The 19,742-nt window shown below is 54.5% G+C and overlaps 1 protein-coding gene across 1 annotated transcript; it reads right to left on the bottom strand.

The window, feature by feature from the left end:
• Positions 1 to 12,224: 12,224 nt before the first annotated feature.
• On the bottom strand, positions 12,225 to 18,698 carry ZC3H12A (zinc finger CCCH-type containing 12A; the record flags this gene model as incomplete). The annotated part of the gene is made up of 5 exons (XM_082494078.1): positions 12,225 to 13,254; positions 13,361 to 13,467; positions 13,890 to 14,124; positions 14,919 to 15,058; positions 18,205 to 18,698. 5 exons carry the CDS (start codon positions 18,696 to 18,698, stop codon positions 12,230 to 12,232), a joined length of 2,001 nt encoding a protein of 666 aa, XP_082350204.1. The 3' UTR covers positions 12,225 to 12,229.
• Positions 18,699 to 19,742: the final 1,044 nt, after the last annotated feature.

The raw sequence follows: 19,742 nt of genomic DNA, 5'->3' as shown, positions 1-19,742 counted from the left end.
TTCTCATGTTTTGTTCAGTCCAAAATTTGACTCCTAGTGCTTTTTATTCTCCATCTGCTTTATGAAGACTTTGCTGGAATTCTTCCATTTTTGCCTAGTAGCTGTTCCTCATCTTGTGACCCTTAGGAGGTTTCTGTTGCACTTGTTTTCCTCTGCTATATGTAATGTTGAGCACTGAAAGGATTGCCAGGCACCACTCTCCAGCTGTGTTCAACTAATCCTGCTTCCAGGTGGGACTTGGGCGTCAGTCAGTTCCTGCTGGCGGTGGCAGAATGCCCACAGGTAAGGGATGAGCAGTCGGGATTGCTGCTGGAGGAGTGCACAGAGGGAGGAGTGTTGGGTGCTTGTCACAGCAGTCGGGTGAAGACATCGATGCTGATGTTGAAAGAAGTTTGCTTTTCTCAAGGCGGTAAATTGCCTTTGTTACCGGCATTGTAAGGCATTTGTGTCTGCTTAAACATTGCGGTGGAGAGAGTGCCATGGGCAAAGCTGTGTCACTGCAGCCCCTCAGTGCGTGTTGTGCACTTGTTACAGCTCAGCGTTCATTCCCTTCCGCTGCGCCTCCTATTTCCTGGTGTCGGCTCTTGTTGAGCTCCCTCCAGGCAACCCGGTCACCGCAGAGTGGTACGTGGGAGTGAAGGCCAACGTGTAGGAGTGAAGTTCTCCCTTGTGCTGTTGCCTGGCTCAGGGGTGAAGGCAGCTCCGTGTTTGCGCAGGGTGGGAGCTGGCTTATCCCGCAGTAGCGCCAGCGGCTGGCACTCTGCTGTCAGGGGCTGACGGCTGCTTAGCCGGGGGGTGTCGGGATGTAACGGCTTAATGGGTGAGCTGCAAAGCTGTCCTACTTTCTTGTGTTTTAAGTTACAGAGGTTAAATACAGGGGGGTGGAAGACCTAGGAAGTAAAAAAACGCCTAAAAGGCCTTGCTTTTTCACAGTTCTGGAAAAAAGAAGCCTTAGCTGATGGTTTTTGGTTACTTGGCCTTGGTACAAAAGCAGTTTTTCTCCCACTAGTGCTGCTCTTCCAAAGGAAGAACTGCAGGAGCACCTGAACTTCAGAGGGTAAGAATCTTTGCTGCACCACTTTGACTTCGAGCAAAGCTGCTGTACCTTTTGGCCCAAACATTTACCTGCAGAGAAGTAGCAAAGGGCTCGTGGAGTTTGGAGCCCTGTGTGTACAGGCGTGTTTTGTGGCAAAGTGTCGATCAGCTCCGCTTTCGCTGTGGTGTGCGTTAGGGGTGCTGCAGGGACAAGGGGAAAACACAACCTTTCCTGCTTCTGGCAGTGTTTGTCACTAAAGGAAGGGGACAGCCTGTCCGGATGAGGACAGTGGCTGATGGCAGTGGCCCTGGGGAGCGAGCACATTGATCGGGGCAGCTGCTTGCTTCCCTCGTTCTGCTGCTGCGCAGCTATTCCCTCCCAGGTCCTGCTGACCCACAGCAGCCCTTCGGCTGCCAGGAGAGAGGTGAGATTAAGAGGCCGTGTGGCCCAGTGCAGTCTGTCCCAGCAGAGGGACCCATCGCTTGTCCCAGAACAAGCACTGACGGCCACAGCTCTGCAGCAGCAGCTTCCCTGCAGTGTTGCCATACAGTGGGGGAGGACAGTGTGCGGGGTTCCCCATTGCCTTGGGAGCATAAGCACCATCACCTACAGGAGGGTTGTGAGATGGATGCTGGAGTCTGACTCTAGCACTTGTGCTTCAAACTTCTGTTTTATTTCTGAAGACTTCTATTTTTCTTCCTAAACAGCCAGTGACTAAAGATCCCCAGGACGGCCAGGGCCTGGCTGTGGACACAGGAGTCAGAATGAGCTGCACAGGCTTTTACCTAAATGCTAATCAATGAAAGCTAAAAGTAGTCGTTAAATCACAGCTCATTTTCTTGCAGAAAATGAATCTGAGCAGAGCAAATGAGGGGTGGCAGAGCAGCAACTGTCATTATGGCCACCAAATGTAGAGCAGGAGAAAGGCTAATCCCCTGCGCAGCCTCGTCACCAAGAGGATTAGGCAGGCGTTTATCAAGCCCAAGGAAGCAGCCGAGCAGCAGCTGAGAGCTGACACCGGGCAGGAGGGGCAGCAGCCACCTCAGCCGTGTCGGGGGGAGTCCGTGTGTGGCCCATCGCTGGGTAAGGGGGCAGAGTGGGGGACGGGGAGTGGGTGTCCCCATGGGCACGTGTCCCAGAGGCTGAGATTTGGCCCCTTTGGCTAGTCTGGCCCTCGGTGAGCCGGGCTGGCCACTGGCTTGTGGTGGTGCCTTCCGTGGCTGCCACATGTCCCTCCAGTGTGCAGAGCATAGCGGGTGAGCACGGCAGCAGCTCACGGGGGCACAGGCACATCACTTTGTCTCCTGGTCTGCAGGGTCCCCATGGACAGGCAGCGTGACCCGCAGGCGCCGAGGTGGAGGCATCTCCTGCGTGCCGGGTGCTGGTGGCTCCTGTCGCTCTCTGGGACAGCGCTCCGGGGGCTGCGGTGGCTCTGGAGGCTGGCGTGGGTGGGTACCGGCGGGGCCCCGTCCCCAAGGCCCTTCATGCACTCATGTCAGCCCCAAACATGGATCATGTCCAGACCCCGGGGTGGGGACACTGCCGGGGCTCCATCGCCCGTCCTGGTGGTGCCGGGGGGGGTTGTGTGGGGGGTGTCACCACCATGCAGCAGCATGGCTGGGGGATTGGGACGCTCATCCTCAGGGGTTAGCTCTTGGCTTGAGTCACTCTATGGTTCTGCCCACCAAGAGCTCTGGGGATGTGGGGACATTGCTGCGGGCTCTGCGCTCCCCGGGACGGGTTTGAGCCCACTGCTCTCACCACGTGGCTGCCGTCCTCTCCCCCAGTACCTGCTGATCTGCTACAAGAGCTGCTGGGATGGCGCCTTCCAGGTCACTGAGGAGGTAATACCTGCAATGTGCCCCCACACCACAGGGGCTGCAGAGAGCTCCGACCCCCGGGCCACATCTGAGCCCGGTGACATGGTCTGTTAGGTGGCCCCATGGCACCAGTGGGGCTGTAGGTCCCCCAGGCATGGCACGGTGGACCTCCCCAGTCAGGGTCGATGCCAGGGGCCCTCTGGGCTCAGCTGCCCATGGATGGGTCAGTCCCCACTGTCTGTGGCGGCTTTCAGCTTGGCATGGCGCTGCGGTTGAGGCTGGAAAGTGGCAGCGAAGGGAGTGAGGAGGAGGAGGATGGGGGCTCCACCTCTGCGCTGGAGCCTGGGCAGGCAGGTGGGTTCCCGGCACAGCGGCACGGGCAGGCGGGGGTGTCCCTGGTGCAGGGGACGGGTGTTATGGGAGCTGAGCTGTGGTGCCAGGGCAGTGGTGGACTGGCGGCGGCACAGTGATGCCAGCGAGGCCGTGCTGGGGAGGCTGGAGGCACTGGAGGCCGATGTCCGCTTCCTCTGCACCGAGCTGGGCGCCGAGAAGCTGCTGTGGAGCAGCCGGTTCCTGGAGCTGCTGCGGGAACAGCAAGGCCTGCGCCAGCGGGTGAGTCCCCCATGGAGCCCCCAGCCCCCCCCGTCCTGTCCCCCCCCGTCCCCGTCCCCTCTGGTACCCCCGACCCTCACCCCCCATCCCAGCTGCAGGAGCGCCTGCGGCCGTGGGACAGCAGTGACAGCCCCGAGCTGCTGGGGGAAGCGGAGGACCAAAGTGCCAGTGGGAGCGAGGGAGAGAGCCCAAGAGGTAGCGGCTGTGAACGTGGGAGGCAGGGGGGGGACAGGGAGCCAGTGGTCGGGGAGGGGGGGACCTGCAGGGCTGGGGCAACGTGCTGAGCTCTGGCAGTGGGCAGTATGGGGAACCCACCAGCTCCTACCTGGGCACTGGGCGGCACTGGGAGGTGAGGGTGCTGGGGAAGGCTCCCAGTCCTCTGCAGCAGTCACCACCAGGGGCCCAGCTGGGCACTGCCATGCTCCGCAGAGCTCCAGCCATCGCTTCCCCTCTCCCCCTTTTGCTCTGCTAAAGGACGCCGGTGGATGGAGCCACGCTTGCAGCCAGCCCTGTGCCCGGGCAGCCTTTTGGGGCCAGAGGCTCCGTGACGGGCAGAAAACTGTAAGTGAAGGTGTAAGCAGGGCGTTGGCGAGATGGGAAGGAGCCACATGTCCCTCTCTGCCCAGGCACCACAGGACTGGGCCAGGGCAGTGCAGTCCAAGTTGTGTTCCCGTATGTGCTGCCATCCCTCCATGCCAGGCGGGCCCTGTCCTGTCCTGCCCCATCCTGCCCATTGAGCAGAACTGCAGCCATTTCCCAGAAGCAGGAACCAGCCAGGAGGCAGCTCAGGGCGAGCCGCTGGCTCCTGGGCTGCCTGGGACAGGTCACAGCCACCCTTTGCTCAGGCCCACCCCCAGGGCTGACTGTGCCCTGGGCGGGTTGTCTCTGGTGGAGCCTACTGAGGAGCATCTTGATCTGCTGTGATTTGTTGGGAGCTTCCAGGGGCGAGGAGTAAGGTCACCACCAGCTCCCAGTCACCTTGTGCAAGCCGGAGACACTGGGGCCACGGATGGATTGCAACACCCCCGTGCTGCCCCGTTTACTTCCTCGCTGGCCAGATAAGTCCATCAGCTGCTCCGCACACACATTGTGACTCTCGGCAGGATCCTTGCGACAGCGCTCGGGGGGAACTGGCTCTCCTAGGGCGGCCACGGGGCCCTCGTCCCCAGAGAGCGGCTCCGCCAGGGATGCTGTGCCACGGGAGTGCCAACCCCGAGCGGTGCAGGCTCGGAGCTGCCCAGGGCACGTCTGCGCAAACCCACCTCCACTGCTCCAGAGCCCCCGGCCCCACCAAGGGAGAAGAAGGGGCCGGGGGCTGGAAGGAGGGCACTGAGCCTCCCACCCCCAGGAGAGCAGATCCACCATCGCCACGGGCCCCCATGCGCGGCAGGATCGGCCTCGGGCGGGGGTGGTGGCCGCCCTGTGCCCCAGCTCTGGTCCAGCCATGGGGGCTGTGTGCTGCTCCCACCCTGCCACGGGCTCCCCACAGCCGCCGCGCTGCTGCTGTACAATACAGGCGACCGCTTTCCACACGGGTGTTTGCTCGGTCTCTGCGCTGCATGGGATGGGACGGCTGTGCCCCCGGAGCCATTTGGGGAGGGGGTGCCAAGACGAGCTCTTGCTGAAGCAGCGAGGGGAGTGGTGCTCAGCAGTGTGTGCCGCAGCTGCGATTCCATCAGGGAAGTGTTCACGGCAAACGTGACCTGTGCTGTGAGGGGAGCATGTGGCAGCAGCACTCCCCCCTCTCCCCCCCGGGAGATAATCCTGTCCCGCACAAAGGCTGTGCGAAGCAGCCGCTCTGTGCCAAGAGGTGGGCAAAGTCTCCGTCGCTGTTCCCCCTTCTCAAAACATCTCTCGCCAGCCCCACGTGCACAGCCCTTCCCCGCAGGCCCTGGCACCGCGCTGTCTGCCACTGCCAGCTGCGTACACCCTCGGTGGCAGTGACCCCACAAGAGTCTGGCACTTCATAACTCCCCAAAAGCACCCGGTAAAGGGGAATGAAGCTTCTCGCTGGCAACTGGCCGCAGCTGCCCCCGGGAGAAGGCCGCCACTGACACGGGGCACCTGCCCTCGGCCACGGGCAGCACAAGGCTCCCACCGACACTGCCTGCGAGAGGTACAGGCACAGCTCGCCAGGAGCCTGGCCGTGCCGCCGCACACGCACACCAAAACCCGGCCCATGCAGCAGGAAGGGGGCAAAAGCTGAACACGTGTGCCTGGGACTGGTTCCATCCTCCCTCAGCCCGCATCTCCTGCCCTCTCTCCAGCTGACACTTGCTGTGGGCAGGAGTTGTCACTTGGGGTGACTGCAAGGACCCCCCCTCCGCCGGTGACCCTGCTCCTGGTGGTCCTACAGCCCTGCGAACCGCCCTTTCTGGGAACACTGCCATTGTGGTTTTGTTGCCAGCACCAGGCAGACTTGCCTGATGCTGCTTGGGAACCAACGCCACCACGCTGTGGGACAGCTGTCACAACCCTGGGCCTGCTGCCGTCCCCAGGGCCCTGGAGAGCACAGGGAAACTGTCCCCACAGCCCCCCTGCAGCCCCCGCGCCCGCTCCGGGGAGCTGGCAGGGCGCAGGGATGGGGACAGGCTCCCACAGCCAGCAGGGACCGTTCCCCCCAGCGTGCCCGTGCAGCACCCCACACCGCCAGGGAACTGATGCAGCGCAAATAACAGCAGCCTGACTCATCCTGCACCGACCTGGCTCCCGCACCGCATCTGAAGTGGGACAGCTCCATGCTTCTTAGAAATACCAACATAAATGAGGTCCTGCGCATGGGCCACTCCTGGGTCCCTGCAGCAGCAAAACCCCAGCCCCAAACTGGCCATCCCCTCTCCTGCAGGAATCACAGCAGCATCTGCACAGAGCCCTCAGGAGCACTGGCGATGGCGGACAGGAGCTTTACAGCGATGCAAACGAGGTCCCAGCCCTGCCGCCACCACCACACAGCTCTCCGGCAGCAATCCACGGGGCTGTGCTGGAAATCCCCTGCGAGCCCCGCTCCGAGCGCAGCTGAGGGACCACGGTGGCCGGGGTTCAGGAGGTGGAGGGTGAAATGGAGCAACATGAGCTACACTCACAGCTCTTCCTCCCCACTGGAGCAGCCCCCCCGCAATAGTGCCTCGCAGCCTGCAGGAACCTTTCCCCTGGGCCAACACGCCATGCAAATCCTTCTGGCCTATTGCTCAACCAGACAGCTGTATTTACTCCAAAACATTTGTGCAATGCGGGTTTTGGGGGCGCGGGGAAGCTCAGGGCTGCACCATGGCCCGTGGCCGCGCCAGGAGGGTTGAGCTGGCCGCTGCCCCCGGTTGCTGCAGCCGGGGGCTCCGCTGGCTCGGGGCAGTCTGCTCATGGAGAAACTGAGGCAGCGAGAAGGCACTCCTTAAGGAAAAGCTTTCCCTGGGCAAACCCTGGCCTCAGGGAGCGCAGGGGTGCTCAGGACCTAACCCCCAAGGCACGGAGAGAGGCTGACAAGAGGCAAACTGAAGAACGCATGGCTGGGGGGTGAGCACCCACAGCCATCTGCCACCCCCAGCACACCACCAGCCCCCGGCTTCCCGTCCCTCTGGCAGGACCCAGACCCTCTCCAGCTCTTGCACTTTTCTGTTTGCTTTGGTGCAACATTGGCCCCCGTGGCCAAACCACGCAGTGCGGAGCTGCTGCTGTGCTCGGGACGCCTCTTCTGATCTGCAGGGAGAGAAACAGCCCTGCAGCCTCAGAGCTGGGTGAAAACAGTGGTAAATGCTGAACCTGCTTCCTTGTAAGGTGCCCTGCCCCGGATGGTGGCATCGCTGCAGCCCCCACGTGACGCCACACACACACACATCCTTCCTTACACAGCGGCCCCTTTCCCACGGCCCCAACAGGAGCCTTGGGTCAGATTCCTGCCTCTAGAAACGCCTTAAAATTAAGTTAGAGTTGAGCTAGCCACATCCTGGAAATCCCCCGATGGGAGGGAACCAGATGGGTTCAAATGAAAGTTCAGCAAGCAAGAAGGGCACAAGGCGGCTGGCACAGGGGAGAGGCGAGCAAATGCGGGGAGTGGGATGTGGCCCCACAGACAGCGGGTGCTCGACCCCCGCTGTGCTGGGGACAGGGGGCTGTGCTCACCGCCCACCGCCCACCGCCCTGCCTGGGTCACTGACCACACAGGGGAAGGAGAAACGAGAATGCAGCAGTCTCTGCCCTGAACTCTGCCACAGCAGAGCCTCCCATTTCTTCCTTCCCTCTTTTGAGTATTGACTTGAAAAAAAAGTCAAGCTCTCCTGCAGCGCCGACTTGGGAAGGAGGGCTCTTCCCCACCTGTTCATCCTTTCGTTGTGCAGTGGAAGCAAAGTTTTTCCTTTGATGATATTTACCCTTTTCATCTATTTCTTTGCCTTCCCAGTTGTGCTAGATGAGACAGTTCTTCTCTGTCCCCAGAACACATTGGTGGATCCCTCATTCCTCTTTACAAGCACCCCCACTCACCCTCCTCACTTTCACATCACAGTGTTTCCTACCCTGACGCACCCCCCTTGGTTCCCTTTGCACCACCATGCCCTTCTGGGAAGGACGCAGCCACAGCCCGCTCCTGCTGAGAGCGGGCAACGGGCTCCAGCAGGGAACACCACCCACGACAAGTGAGAATGACTTGACCACTGCTGGAGGGTAAAGGATGGCACACTCGATTTGGAAGCGAGCGATGGATGGGCTTGCCAGTCTCGTTTTGCAGAGTTCACAGCTTTCAGCCACCCCCTCTCAGCCCCACTGTCCAACAGAAACAGCCATGGGTCATCTCAGCAACTGTCCTCCTCTTTCCTTCACCTCGTTCTCCATCTTGGCCTGGGAGCTCCCCCTTTTCAAGGGGAGCAGCAGACATTCCTTCCTCACCCTGCCGGAGTAGGAAAAGCTGCTCAGCGAGGAGCCAGCCTCCTGCAGGGCTCCGCACGAGGCCAACAGGATGAAGGCAGGGCAACCCCGCTGCAGCACAGGAAACTTTCAACACCGTGCCTGTGTGTGACCTCCTTAACTCTAATAGATCAGTAAGGTGACAAGAAGATCTAACCTATTTTAGATGGATAAGAAACACAAACACACAGCAGTCATGACAGGTCCTCCCTGCTGATGCACCCCGAGGAAGCGGTAAGCCACAGGATGCGTCTTGAAAATTCCACAGTAACAGCACAGCGAGAGCCTCCCGAGCGCAGCAGCCTGTGGTGCGCAGGTAGGCAGCTCCTCTGACTCAGTGCGGGGGGGAGGGGAAATATGCAACAGTGACAGTTCTGATCAGCATTCCCAACCTTTCCCGAGCTCCTGGGCACCACGGGGATGCAGGACACATAAGAAAGCGGTACTTACACTCTCCAGGGGCAGGAGGCGCAGGTTCACTCACGCAGAAGCCTTGTGTGAGAGAATGAGAAATTTCAAGAAATAGTGGCTGGACTTTGGCTGGGTTTTCTGGGTGTCACAGCAGCTTACACAGCAGCAGTTTGTGGGAATAATTTTGACCAGATTTGTGTGAGGAACTGACCCTCCCAAACTGCTCTGTGTGCCACCAGGACTGTCACTGCAATAGAAAAGTTCACATCCATAACCAAGCTCTTCCCTTCCTGGTTATGGTAATGAACTTCTGTGCTCCTGCAGATTCCTTTAGTTGTATTGGTCCAGTTTCCATAGAAATTAAAATAAACATTCCCCCTCACATCTACACATCCTGCAAAACTAAAATCACCTAATAAAGTATCTTACTGGAAGACCAGCCTTAAAATCCGGAAGCATTTTTCAACTACAGACCCCACTACAAACAGCAGAAAAGTCCTCACCTGGTTAGAAGGTCTGATCAAACCCATGATGCATCGCTTAACCCCCTCCCCACCAGGACCCCAGACATCATACATGTACAGAGCCACACAAGCCTAGTGTCACTTTGGGCACTTGGAGGGTTCCTCTCCCACAGCCAATAAATGACCTTTCAGATTGTGTGGTTCAGATTTCAGATTTGTTTTTTGAAACAAAGCACTATCTCCAGGAGCAGCTGCTTTCCTTGGTTTTGATTAACTAGAAATAGTCATTGCCCTGTATTAAATTAAGAACACAAATTTGAATAAAGACCATAAAGTTATTTAACAAGTCAGATAAGAACGTGCTGTACTGCAGTATAGCAGGTGGGAGGGGAAGGTTCTTCTAGAGAAGTGTCAGCATTGATATTGCTACTGCATTTCCTTCCCAGTTCACAACAAAGCTTTAGAGCATCTTGACATGTTACAGTTAGCATATCATCGTGCTCAACATCTGACACAGATGTGCCATATAACTGGATAAAATACGTATTTATTTCCAGACTGGACTGTGCAACTGCTCATTAAAACTCAAGCACAGCCCACACTATTTGTTCCAAAATAATGAGGAGTGTCCTATTCTTTAGCAACAGAAACATCCAACAGAACCGCAGTGCTCGCACTCCAGTTTGAGCCATGTGCCAGCACACCGCTGCCTCACTGCACCTCGACTGCCAGTGTATCTCCTGTGCAGTGAGCTAGCTTCAGTAACACCAAATAAACAGTAAACACTGGACACGCTATTATCTGCTACAGCAATTTGATTTTTTTGACCTGTCACCCTGCATCAGTTAACCAGGCGGTCAGTGTTCAGGCATCAGACTGCTGCTGCCATTAGACCGCGTACGGAGATCTAAGATTGTGAGAGGAACCCCAGGGAGGAAGGAGAATTTCTCTGACTTTCCTGGAAAGCCAGCCAAAATGTTGAACGGTCTTCCAAAAAGCCACCAGAGACCAACTAATTCAACTCAGCAGTTTTTATTTATACAACAAATTCTTACTTTGCCATGGCTTTCACATGGCTGCCTCCATTCAGGACATAAACTATATACTGCACAATGATACAGAAAGTTCAGTAAAATGTCAGCCTGCGAGTATAAAGTGTTAGTCTTCTGACTGCAAGAGAAGAAGCATATACCAGCATTCCACCATAAAAAACAAAAAAAACACCACGCCAATGAACACAAAGGCTGAGTCGAAACTAGTACTAATTAAAAACAGCATCAAGCAGCAAGTTGCTGGACAATAACATTAAAAACCATTTTTCCTGTAATTTACAAATATGCAAAGTATCAGGTTACTTAAAATTAAGAAGCATTTTGCTTACTAACATGAAACATTACTAATTTGTAATGTATCATAATTAACCAGGCATACAGGTTTCTGTGTCCCTGTGGTTTCTACGGCACATGGTGCCAGTCTGGGTAGGTCACACCTTGGACAGTCAGAGGGAAGAACAGTGACAGACAAAACCGTTCCTGAAGAGGGTTCTCAGGAACAGGTGTATTCCACTCTCCCCTTCAGAATTCGCCACTCAAGGACCTTGGTTTAACCACGGGATGGACATATTTAAAAAAAACATAACAAAAAACCCAGATACAATGTGTATCAACAAATCAACTGCTTCTGGCCTGCACGTGCAAGAAACATCTTTGCATTCTAAGCACAATGAAATTCCAGGACCAGAACCAATTACTACAGCAATTGGTTTTGCATATTTAAAATCTCTTACAGTATCTACAGTAAAAAAACATCTTACAGAGTAAGAGGGAACAAAAGGGGAACAGTCTTACCAAATAAGTCTTATTCTGTATTTTTGGATGCTGCTACAGTTTGACAAAGCTGAAGGGGACAGGAAAACATTAGTAAGGAGGAAGACACAGAAACAGCTTTTCAGAGAAAAATATTAAGGAATCCTCTGGAACAGTACTGGCAGCAGTCCAGACACGACTACAGCTGTTTTACCAAACGCTCAAAACTATTGCTGTCTGAGGACAGAAGGCACAACATCATAAATCCCCCTTGTCAGTGCTCTACAGAGATAGCCTAAGACAGGTTACCAGCCAAGGTCAATGTTTTAGAGCAGCATCAACAGCGTGGTCATCCACATGTTCTGGCAACAGCATTTTTCAGCAAATGCCAAACACACAACGCGCATGTAGCTTTGGAGCAGTGTCCAGCCTCACGCCGCGGAAGGATTGCACTCCTAGCTCCTCTTATTTCTGGGAGCTGAGCTGCTTGCTAAGCACTTGTGGTACGTATTGGAGAATTACCTCATCTCAGGAAGGTAAGTGTAAGCGGGAGGGGTGTGGAAAACATCATTAAAGAAGTGCACCAATAAAACCAAATTAAAGTCAGCTAAACCTAGCTTCATACTAGATTTATAATCCAACATTTTCCACGGATCTGCATAGTAGGATTTAGTAAAGAGGCTTAGTTAAGAGCTCAGAACAGCCTTGACAATGCATTTCAGTCTTCACAAATAAGCCTCACGCCACTGCAAAGGTAATGCCCCCTTATCTTCCCCAAGCCCCCCCCCCCCCCCCGAGTCCCTCCTCCCTATGCCTGGTAATACACTAAGCCACCTCAAAACTGAAGCTAATGGGAGGAGTCAGGTCACACTCAATTCTGAGCTGCAGGAATTTAGGCTGTGCCTGACTCCCTGTGCAACCCCAAAGGAAAAATCCTGCTCTGAAGCTGCAGCCTCTGCTCCTGGTCATCACCCACAGCCCTTCAACAGCCTCTGGGGAAGATGGGACCCCAGGGTGCACACTCATGTCTACACCAGCAATACCACATCTGGTACCCAGCCTCCCACTGGAGTCTGATAGTTCCCAGGAATAAGGAGGAGCCCTCAGCAGGCATCTATGGCAGCTACAGAGTGCAGACACTGCCCCTCAGGCTTTTCACATGCCTGGCTGCCCTCGGCATCTGCCTCACATACCTGGGTTCTGAGACTTGTACGTTAGTATCTCTGCAGCTAGCCTTTGGGGATCCAGAAGCCGAGGGAAACGGCTCATCACAGCATCAACTAAATGGGGATGGAATATGCCACACAGCTTGACATGCACATTGGCCCGCTCCTCTGCAAACTGGTCAGAGAGCGCCCACTGGCAGGAGTCCCCATATGCTGGCGCTGGGGCTCTCTGTACTGAACGAGGATCTCGCACACTGGGAGATCTCACTTGAGGCGGCGGCATCTGGTACGGTTCTGACCAGTACTCACGAGAACGGGGTGCAGGGGTATTATACTCATTGGGCAGACTGTATTGCCCAGCATTAGCTGGGTGTACAGGTACCCCATAGCCTGAGAAAGAGTGAGGAGGTCCCGAGTGAGGTATCTCAGGGCTATACTGCAAGAAGCTAGCACCAGAAGAAGAAGATTTGTGGGAGCCATGCTTGTAAGAGACCAGACCGTTTTGCTCTAAGCTGGGAGAATGTGGGTAGACAGGTCTCTGCCTACCGCAGGTGCAGACTGCCACCTGATCGGCATGGGAATGATCACAGTGACTGGCAGATCTGTAAGGCCACATATCAGACAGTTGGTTCTCCAGAGACCCAATGCCTGAGTCGAGATGCTCCTGAGAGATATAAGACAGAGAGTCCATATGAGGCTGCTGGTACCTGTCAGAGGACCTGTGGCTCCCACTGTTATGAGGGACGCTGCCTGACACACAGCCTTTGACCTGAAGTGGAACATCGCTGGGCTTTGCTTTGTGGGTCAAGCTTTTCCTCTCTGCAGAGACCTTCTGCAAAGAGCCTTTATCGCTCTCTGTGGGCACAGAGCACAAGAAATCTGCCTGGGAACCTCTTTTGCCCTTTTTCTCCTCCTTGGCACTGGTACTTCTGGTAGGAGACAACCTCGCATTGGCTCGGAGTTCATCAGCTAATGAGCGCTGGGGCTGATTGATCCTTTCAGGGTGGTAGAATTTACACTTAATTCCGTAAGTGCATTTCTTCCCTGCAAGGAAAGGCAGAGCATGGAATGACCAGCTGAATCTTACAAAAATGCATGAATTGCACTTGCACAGCCACCTCGGTCTTCACATTTAGAAGGCAATTCTTACCGTAAGGGCACTGTTGTTTCTTGTGTTCTGGCACAACAGGTTTCTTTCTGAGAAAGTTATCCAGGCTGGGGCCATGTCGCCCCAAGGGATCATCTGGAGGCATAAACCTAAAGAAAAATAAATCTCAGTCAGGAGCAGTTCACTTTCTTGGGTCAGGGTTTCATTTCTTCTAGAAGTCTCCCCGTTCATTGAAGGTGAAAAGCTATCTGAGCCCTAAAAATACCTTTCCCATTTTACTGCAGTGACAACTCCATCACCTGGTAAAGACTGGCACGGAGTGCTTCACTTCAGGCACAGAAGAGGTTTTGTGCTCAATTGCTGACCAGAACTAGCACTTGCTGCTGGGCCTCCTAATGATTGTCCTGTGAGGAAATCAAGTCCTGGAGCTATCTCTACAGGATTTTTTGTTTTCCTCCATTCTGTACCAGCATTTTGCTCTTTTCATGCACCACTGGCCATTGTTTCATTAAAACAAGACAGCATGCTCACACAGATCTTTTTTAAAAGCAAAGGAAGAATGGGAACATACTTGTCATTAACAAAGGAATACATCAGCAGACGCTCCTCAATGAATTTCTTCCACTCAGGACGCTCGTTCTGCAGGTCCCGGTAAGTATCGTTAGAAACCACAATGCCATCCGACTCATGTGCCAGTTTCACAATGAATCTATCGTCATAACAGACAACACGCTTGCCTCCAACCCGCCTGGAAGGAGTGAAGACCAGAATTTTCTTCTTTTCAAGGTCACGGAGAATGTACTGGTCTAGAACAAACACAACCGTGAACATACTTACACAGCCCTAAGGCCTTCACACAGGTAAAGTAACATTATAAATAAACAACAAAATTCAGGTAAAATCATTTTGTCTCTCCGCAACCCAGCCTGTATTCTCATCTCTTTTCTTATACCATCTGTCAGGCTGTCAGAGGTGGATGGCTAGCTCCAGTGCCTGCATGGCACCCGAGAACACTGGGAGCACACCACAGAGACTGCTGTAATACAGCAAGTCCTATCCACATAATCCTTTGCATGCAAAGTACGATTTGCATTTAGACTGGCAGGCTCCTATCTTTTGTAGTGCCACACTATATGCATAGACTTCTGAATAGAGTTACTGAGAAATCTCAGCTGTTTGCAAGTTCAGAGCAAACTCCCCTCAATTTGAATAATTCTGACTAAGCTCTCATCAAGCTTTAACTTTTAGCACGTAGAAATTCCATACAGTCTACAGTGTCAAATATATTACAGTCAAATACACAGCATGAAGATGTGTCCCTGAAAGTGGAAAAAAATGCAAGTTATAAAAGACAAAAAGTTAGAAAGCAGAGTACTATAACATTCTCTGTTCTCTGAATTATTCCAACCGATCCAGGCAAGAACTTGCTTAGGGGACAAGTTAATGACTAATTCTCACTGGTCAGCTCAGCTTACTGGATCTCCTACGACTCAGATCTTCCATTCATAAGTTAATTACTAACTAGCCAGAACTTTGCAAGCTCATTAAGTGACAAAGCAGTAAGCCTGAAAAGCTACTTTTGGTTTTTATATTTCCACACCTGTTATAAGCACATCTGGTCGTGGCTGCTCCTTCCTCCAAGATGGCACAAAGACTGTAATATCCTTGTGTCCCCTGTCCCAAAACCACTGGACAGCCAGAAGGATACCTCGGCAGGAGAAAACTTCTTTATTGCCATGGCTGCATTGAAGAAGAAAATTAAGGATTTCAATATTCAGGTTATGTACAGAATAGTCAGGCAATACACTGAGCAAACGGATCCAGCAATTCAGACCAGCTTTAGTGAAGAAGCGTCTACAGCCGCACAATCAGTACTCATAGCTCATCTGGTGTAAAGGGCAGCACTAAGATCCTCACAGAATTACCGTTGCTTTTAGCACCTCAGTACACCAACAAATACCCAAATTCTCAGTGGGAGGGAAAAAGCAGCAGCTGTAACTGTTGCAGCTGGTCTGGAACACAGCCTTTACTTCAACTCTGGACTCCAGATTTTTATTTTTAGTTCTGTGTACAACATGATCTTGAACACCCTTTGTCCCATTCTGCCAGCTAGCACCAGTGGCTAGCCTCTGCCAGTCCAAACTGCACCCTCATTAGGTGTTTTCCTTGAGAAGTTAAGGAAAACAAGATATTTTATGCCCTCAAGGACATCAGCACTGCAGAAAGATGCTTCTTCATTATATTATGGCCCCAAAAGTCAGTTATAAATGCACTATTTGCAAAAAATAGCAACATCTCCTCTTAACGGGATCAGTGCTGAATGTCTTAACAGCCCTTGGCAGCTTGAGAACTAAGTTTGACAACAGCATCAGAAGCTACGTACCCATGCAAAAAGCTGCCTCTTAATTATACATTAGGTCATATCAGTAAGCTTCCCGAACTTCTACAAGGAAACTACCACTCCTGTTTTACGAGTGCCAGTATTTACAGTGTAATCAGCTCTTTTGTTGATAATGGTGCTGGCAAGCTTTCAACATTTCTATATTGCAGCCCAATTTGTCATTCCGGGGATCTAATAGCCCATGTTTCAAGATGACACTCTGGTAAGGTGTACTATACTGAAGATAACTGGTCTCATAATTCAGTAAGATTTTCCCCACCTGGGCACCACCCCTGCCCCAAGTCTTACTCTTCCCATCTGCACTTGAACAGCATTTCAACTCCCACCACCACTTCACATGCTAGTGAATGCCTCCAGAAAGAGCGTACATCCCAGCAGAGGCACTAGTAAGCAGCACTACCACTGTAGTACAACTGTACCACTAGAAAGAAACTTTATTTCTCCTTCTGTCCTCACCCTTCTCTGAAGCTATTAAGAAAATGGAAGAGTTGGACCAAAATAATTACTCTAAGAACTATACACTTAACACCAAAACTAACACCTAAAGAGACACCTAACACATCTTCATTAAGAATCCCAAATTACAGAAAGGCTGACATTAACAATTAGAAGAAAGAAGTTTTAAAAGTTTTCTCCAATGCAAGTTTGGCTTTGCTATAGATAGCCAGACACAGAGATAAATGAGGAAAGCAGAGATTTTTTTTTTTTTTTTTTTTGAGTCCCTGCTACCAATCTCAACTCTACAGAAGGTAGCTAATTGGGCTGATCTGATTTGGCAGCAGCCAAGAAAAAATTCCCTTAGAAGGAAGTAAAAGCTAATTTCCACTATGATTTGCATATGTTTGTCAAGAGCTGTGCAGGGAGGCCGCTGTACACACTGCAAATGAATCAGCAGGGAACATCACACCATCAATACAGGAAGTTTCAGAACGGAATTCCCCTTCTAGCAAATTGCTTAAAAAAGCCAGACTGCTTTTCTCATGTCAAGCTCTGTCCTATCCGCAGCATTATTACCACCTGGCCTGCCCTGAGTCACATTTGCTGTGCTCTTCTGTGCTTTTTTGGGATAGCTTTCATGGGTAAAAGGCTCCTCATTCAAAAAACACAACTGACTCTCTTGTTTAAGCCTGAGCACTTATCTAAGGTAAACTTCACTGCAAGAGTCACGCTTATCAGCCCAGGTCTCACAATGGGCCATTTTCCTCAAGCAACTGCACAGCCACTGGAGAGCCACAGGAATAGGACTGTGCTCTCCTGCGGACACCCCGGTCAAATCTCTCGCTCTCTGGCCCTGCTCTATTGCCATCAGAATTCTGTATTTGCCTTGGGACTCGCAGGCTGTTTGTCAGTCACACAGCAGACTGTACCCCATCTTTTCCCAGTCCTGTTCCCAGAACTGTCAACCGCGGCTCAGAGAAAACCACACCTGCAAACAAACCTCCACGCAGCACTTTCACCTTAGACAAGATCTACAGTAGTGCACACAGCAGCTCTGTGTACAGTCAGGTTTATTTTTTATAAAAAGTCTGTGTACACAAACATACACTACAAGACCTATTAAGCTAAAACGCAGTGAAGGAGGCTTGCTTTTGAACTGCAGCGAGAAAGTCCAATTCAGAAACCTGGTGTGTTAAATTAACAGTGTCCAGACCCCTGCTATGTAGAGGTGGGCAGTGCAGCACCAGGGGCTGGGGTGGGGGCAGGCGCATTCACCATCATGGGGGACAAAAGCCAAGGTGGAAGTAGGGACATCACGCCAATAAATATCCAGCCCAGAAACTCTGTGGCTATTAGGGCTCCTGTACTCCCAAGTTACCGCTTCAGCCCAAATGGCTTCGCAGTGCCCTGCAGGACCTGTGCCACCAGGACACCTGAGATGCTGAGGGTGAGTCGCAGCGTGGTCTTGGTGACAGAATGGCTTAGAGTGCCCCTTTGACATCTCCTCTGTTGTCCACACTGTACAAAAATTCAACCAAAATACAGAAGTCACAATTTGGAGACTGGTCTCCAACACAGGAGACAGCTCTATCTTACAAAGCCTTCCCTTAATTAAACCTGTAATTATTTATTGAGCAACTTCCTGCTACAGAAGCTTACATAAAGCCATTAGGTAAGAGGACACTGTATCTTCATTTATCGTCCTCCTAAGCTAGAAAATAGAAGGAAACGTCTTTATTTCCCAGAAGGCACGCCTGCTCTTGTCAGAGCCCTGTGACCACTAGTTACGGGCTGGCAGAGACCATGGGCAGGAGAGGCCACCGAGGCAGACCACCTGCAAACGTGATGTTCATCCTCATGAGAGCTATGCATACTGGTGAGGTGCCTTGGAAAATATTACCAGCCGCTACCAGAGCATCCAGCAACAGCTGTTTGCAGTGAGAAACCCCCCGAGTTTTTCAGACTCCAAGCTCTTAGCACACCTCATAGCTAGAGGTGACCCCCTCAGGGGGCCACTGCTGTGCCCACCCAGAGACCCCAAGCGCACCTCATGGCCACATTGCTGCCATCGATAACGATGGGCCTCAGGTTCTCGCTCTCCGTCTCCTCCAGGGCCGGTGTGGGCGCAGGGGTCTTGTTGGCGGCACCCCCCCGCGGGACCAGCGGGGCCTCCTTGGCCTCTGGGGGGGTTTCGCCGCTCTCCCGCTCGGCCGGGCCGTGCTTCACCAGCTCCCCCAGCACCGTGTTGGTGTCAGCGTTCAGGCCGAGCTTCTGCAGCACGACGTGGATCTCCTCGGAGGAGTAGCCCAGCTTGCGGAAGAAGTCCACCTTCAGCTGCATCTCGGCGGGGTCGCAGGGCTCTTGCCCGGGGCCCCCCGCCTCCTCGGGCGGCTCCGCGCCGGGCAGGCCGCCGGGGCCGAGGCAGCGGCTCTCGCTGGGCTCTCTGGCGCTCATCCTCTCTCCGAGCCGGGACGCCGGCGGCCTGGCTGCCGGGAGCGCCTCAGGCCAGCCCGGGCAGGAGGAGAGGCTGCCCGCGCTCATGGCTCCCCGCGGCGGACTCCCGGCCTCCGCTCACGCCCCGGACCTGCGGGCCAAGACGGGCGTTAGCAGCGGGCCCCGGCTCCCCCGCCGCGCTCCGGGCCCGGCCTCCTCGGGGCCCCGCCAGGGCCGGGCCGGGCCGGGCCGCCACGCGTCGGGACCGGCCGGGCCTGCCTGCCTCCCTCCCCGCCCTCCCTTCCCCTTACCGGCCTGCCGCCGACGGGCCGCCGCTGCGTCTCCATGGGGCCGGAACGGGCTGGGCGGCGGCTGCCGCTTTATACCGGGGCCCGAGCAGCGCCGCGCCAAGGCGGAAGGGCAGAGCGGGCGGGGGCGGGGGCGGAGCAGCGGCCACTTCCCGGTCCGCCCCGCGCCCCGCCCGGCCCGGCCCGGCCCCGGCGTGCGGCCTCGCCTCGGGCCCTGCCGCCGGGCCTGCCCCGCCGGACAGCGGAGCGCAGCGCAGCGGCACCGGGGCCCGAGCGCCCCCCCCGCCGCCCCCCGGCCCCTGCCGTTCCCTTTGGTCCCCTTCCAGCCCCGGCGGTGCCTCCCTGCGGAATCGCCCCGGCAGATGTAGAGGCAGGTCCCCGCTGCGCACACCTGGGCTTTATGCAAAGCGTGTTGCAAGGCGGCAGATGTGCCCCGACAGGCGCGCCCGCTGGGAAGCGCTGCCCCGGCCCCGGCCCGGCCCTGCGCCCCGCTGCCGGGGCCGCCGCCTCCAGCCGGGCCCGGGCGCCGCAAAACCCCCGGTTAGGACAGGCCGGCGAGTCCCGCACCAGGGCGGTCGGTGCGGCAGAGCAGCTGGTTCCTCAGAGGGTTTTCCAGCTTGTCCTTGGCAGCTGTTATGCGGAGGTTAAAACCATTAAAACTCTGCTCCTGGCCCTTTGTTACTCCCCTCGACCCCTATCAGAGGTGGATGTCAAACGGTAATGGAGTCCCAGAGCTCCGAAACGCGTGCCCGGGGCCTCCGGAGGGAGAGCGTGTCTGCTCTGGGTGGGTGGGAGGTGGCACTGCCGGCTGCCCCCCATGTCAAAGGCAGGCTCTGCCCGGAGC

This window comes from Vanellus vanellus (assembly GCF_965231255.1).
Source record: "Vanellus vanellus genome assembly, chromosome: 22".
Lineage (NCBI taxonomy): Eukaryota > Metazoa > Chordata > Aves > Charadriiformes > Charadriidae > Vanellus > Vanellus vanellus.
The sequence above is the reverse complement of the archived record's forward strand: the minus strand, read 5'-3'. Positions and strand labels throughout refer to the sequence as shown.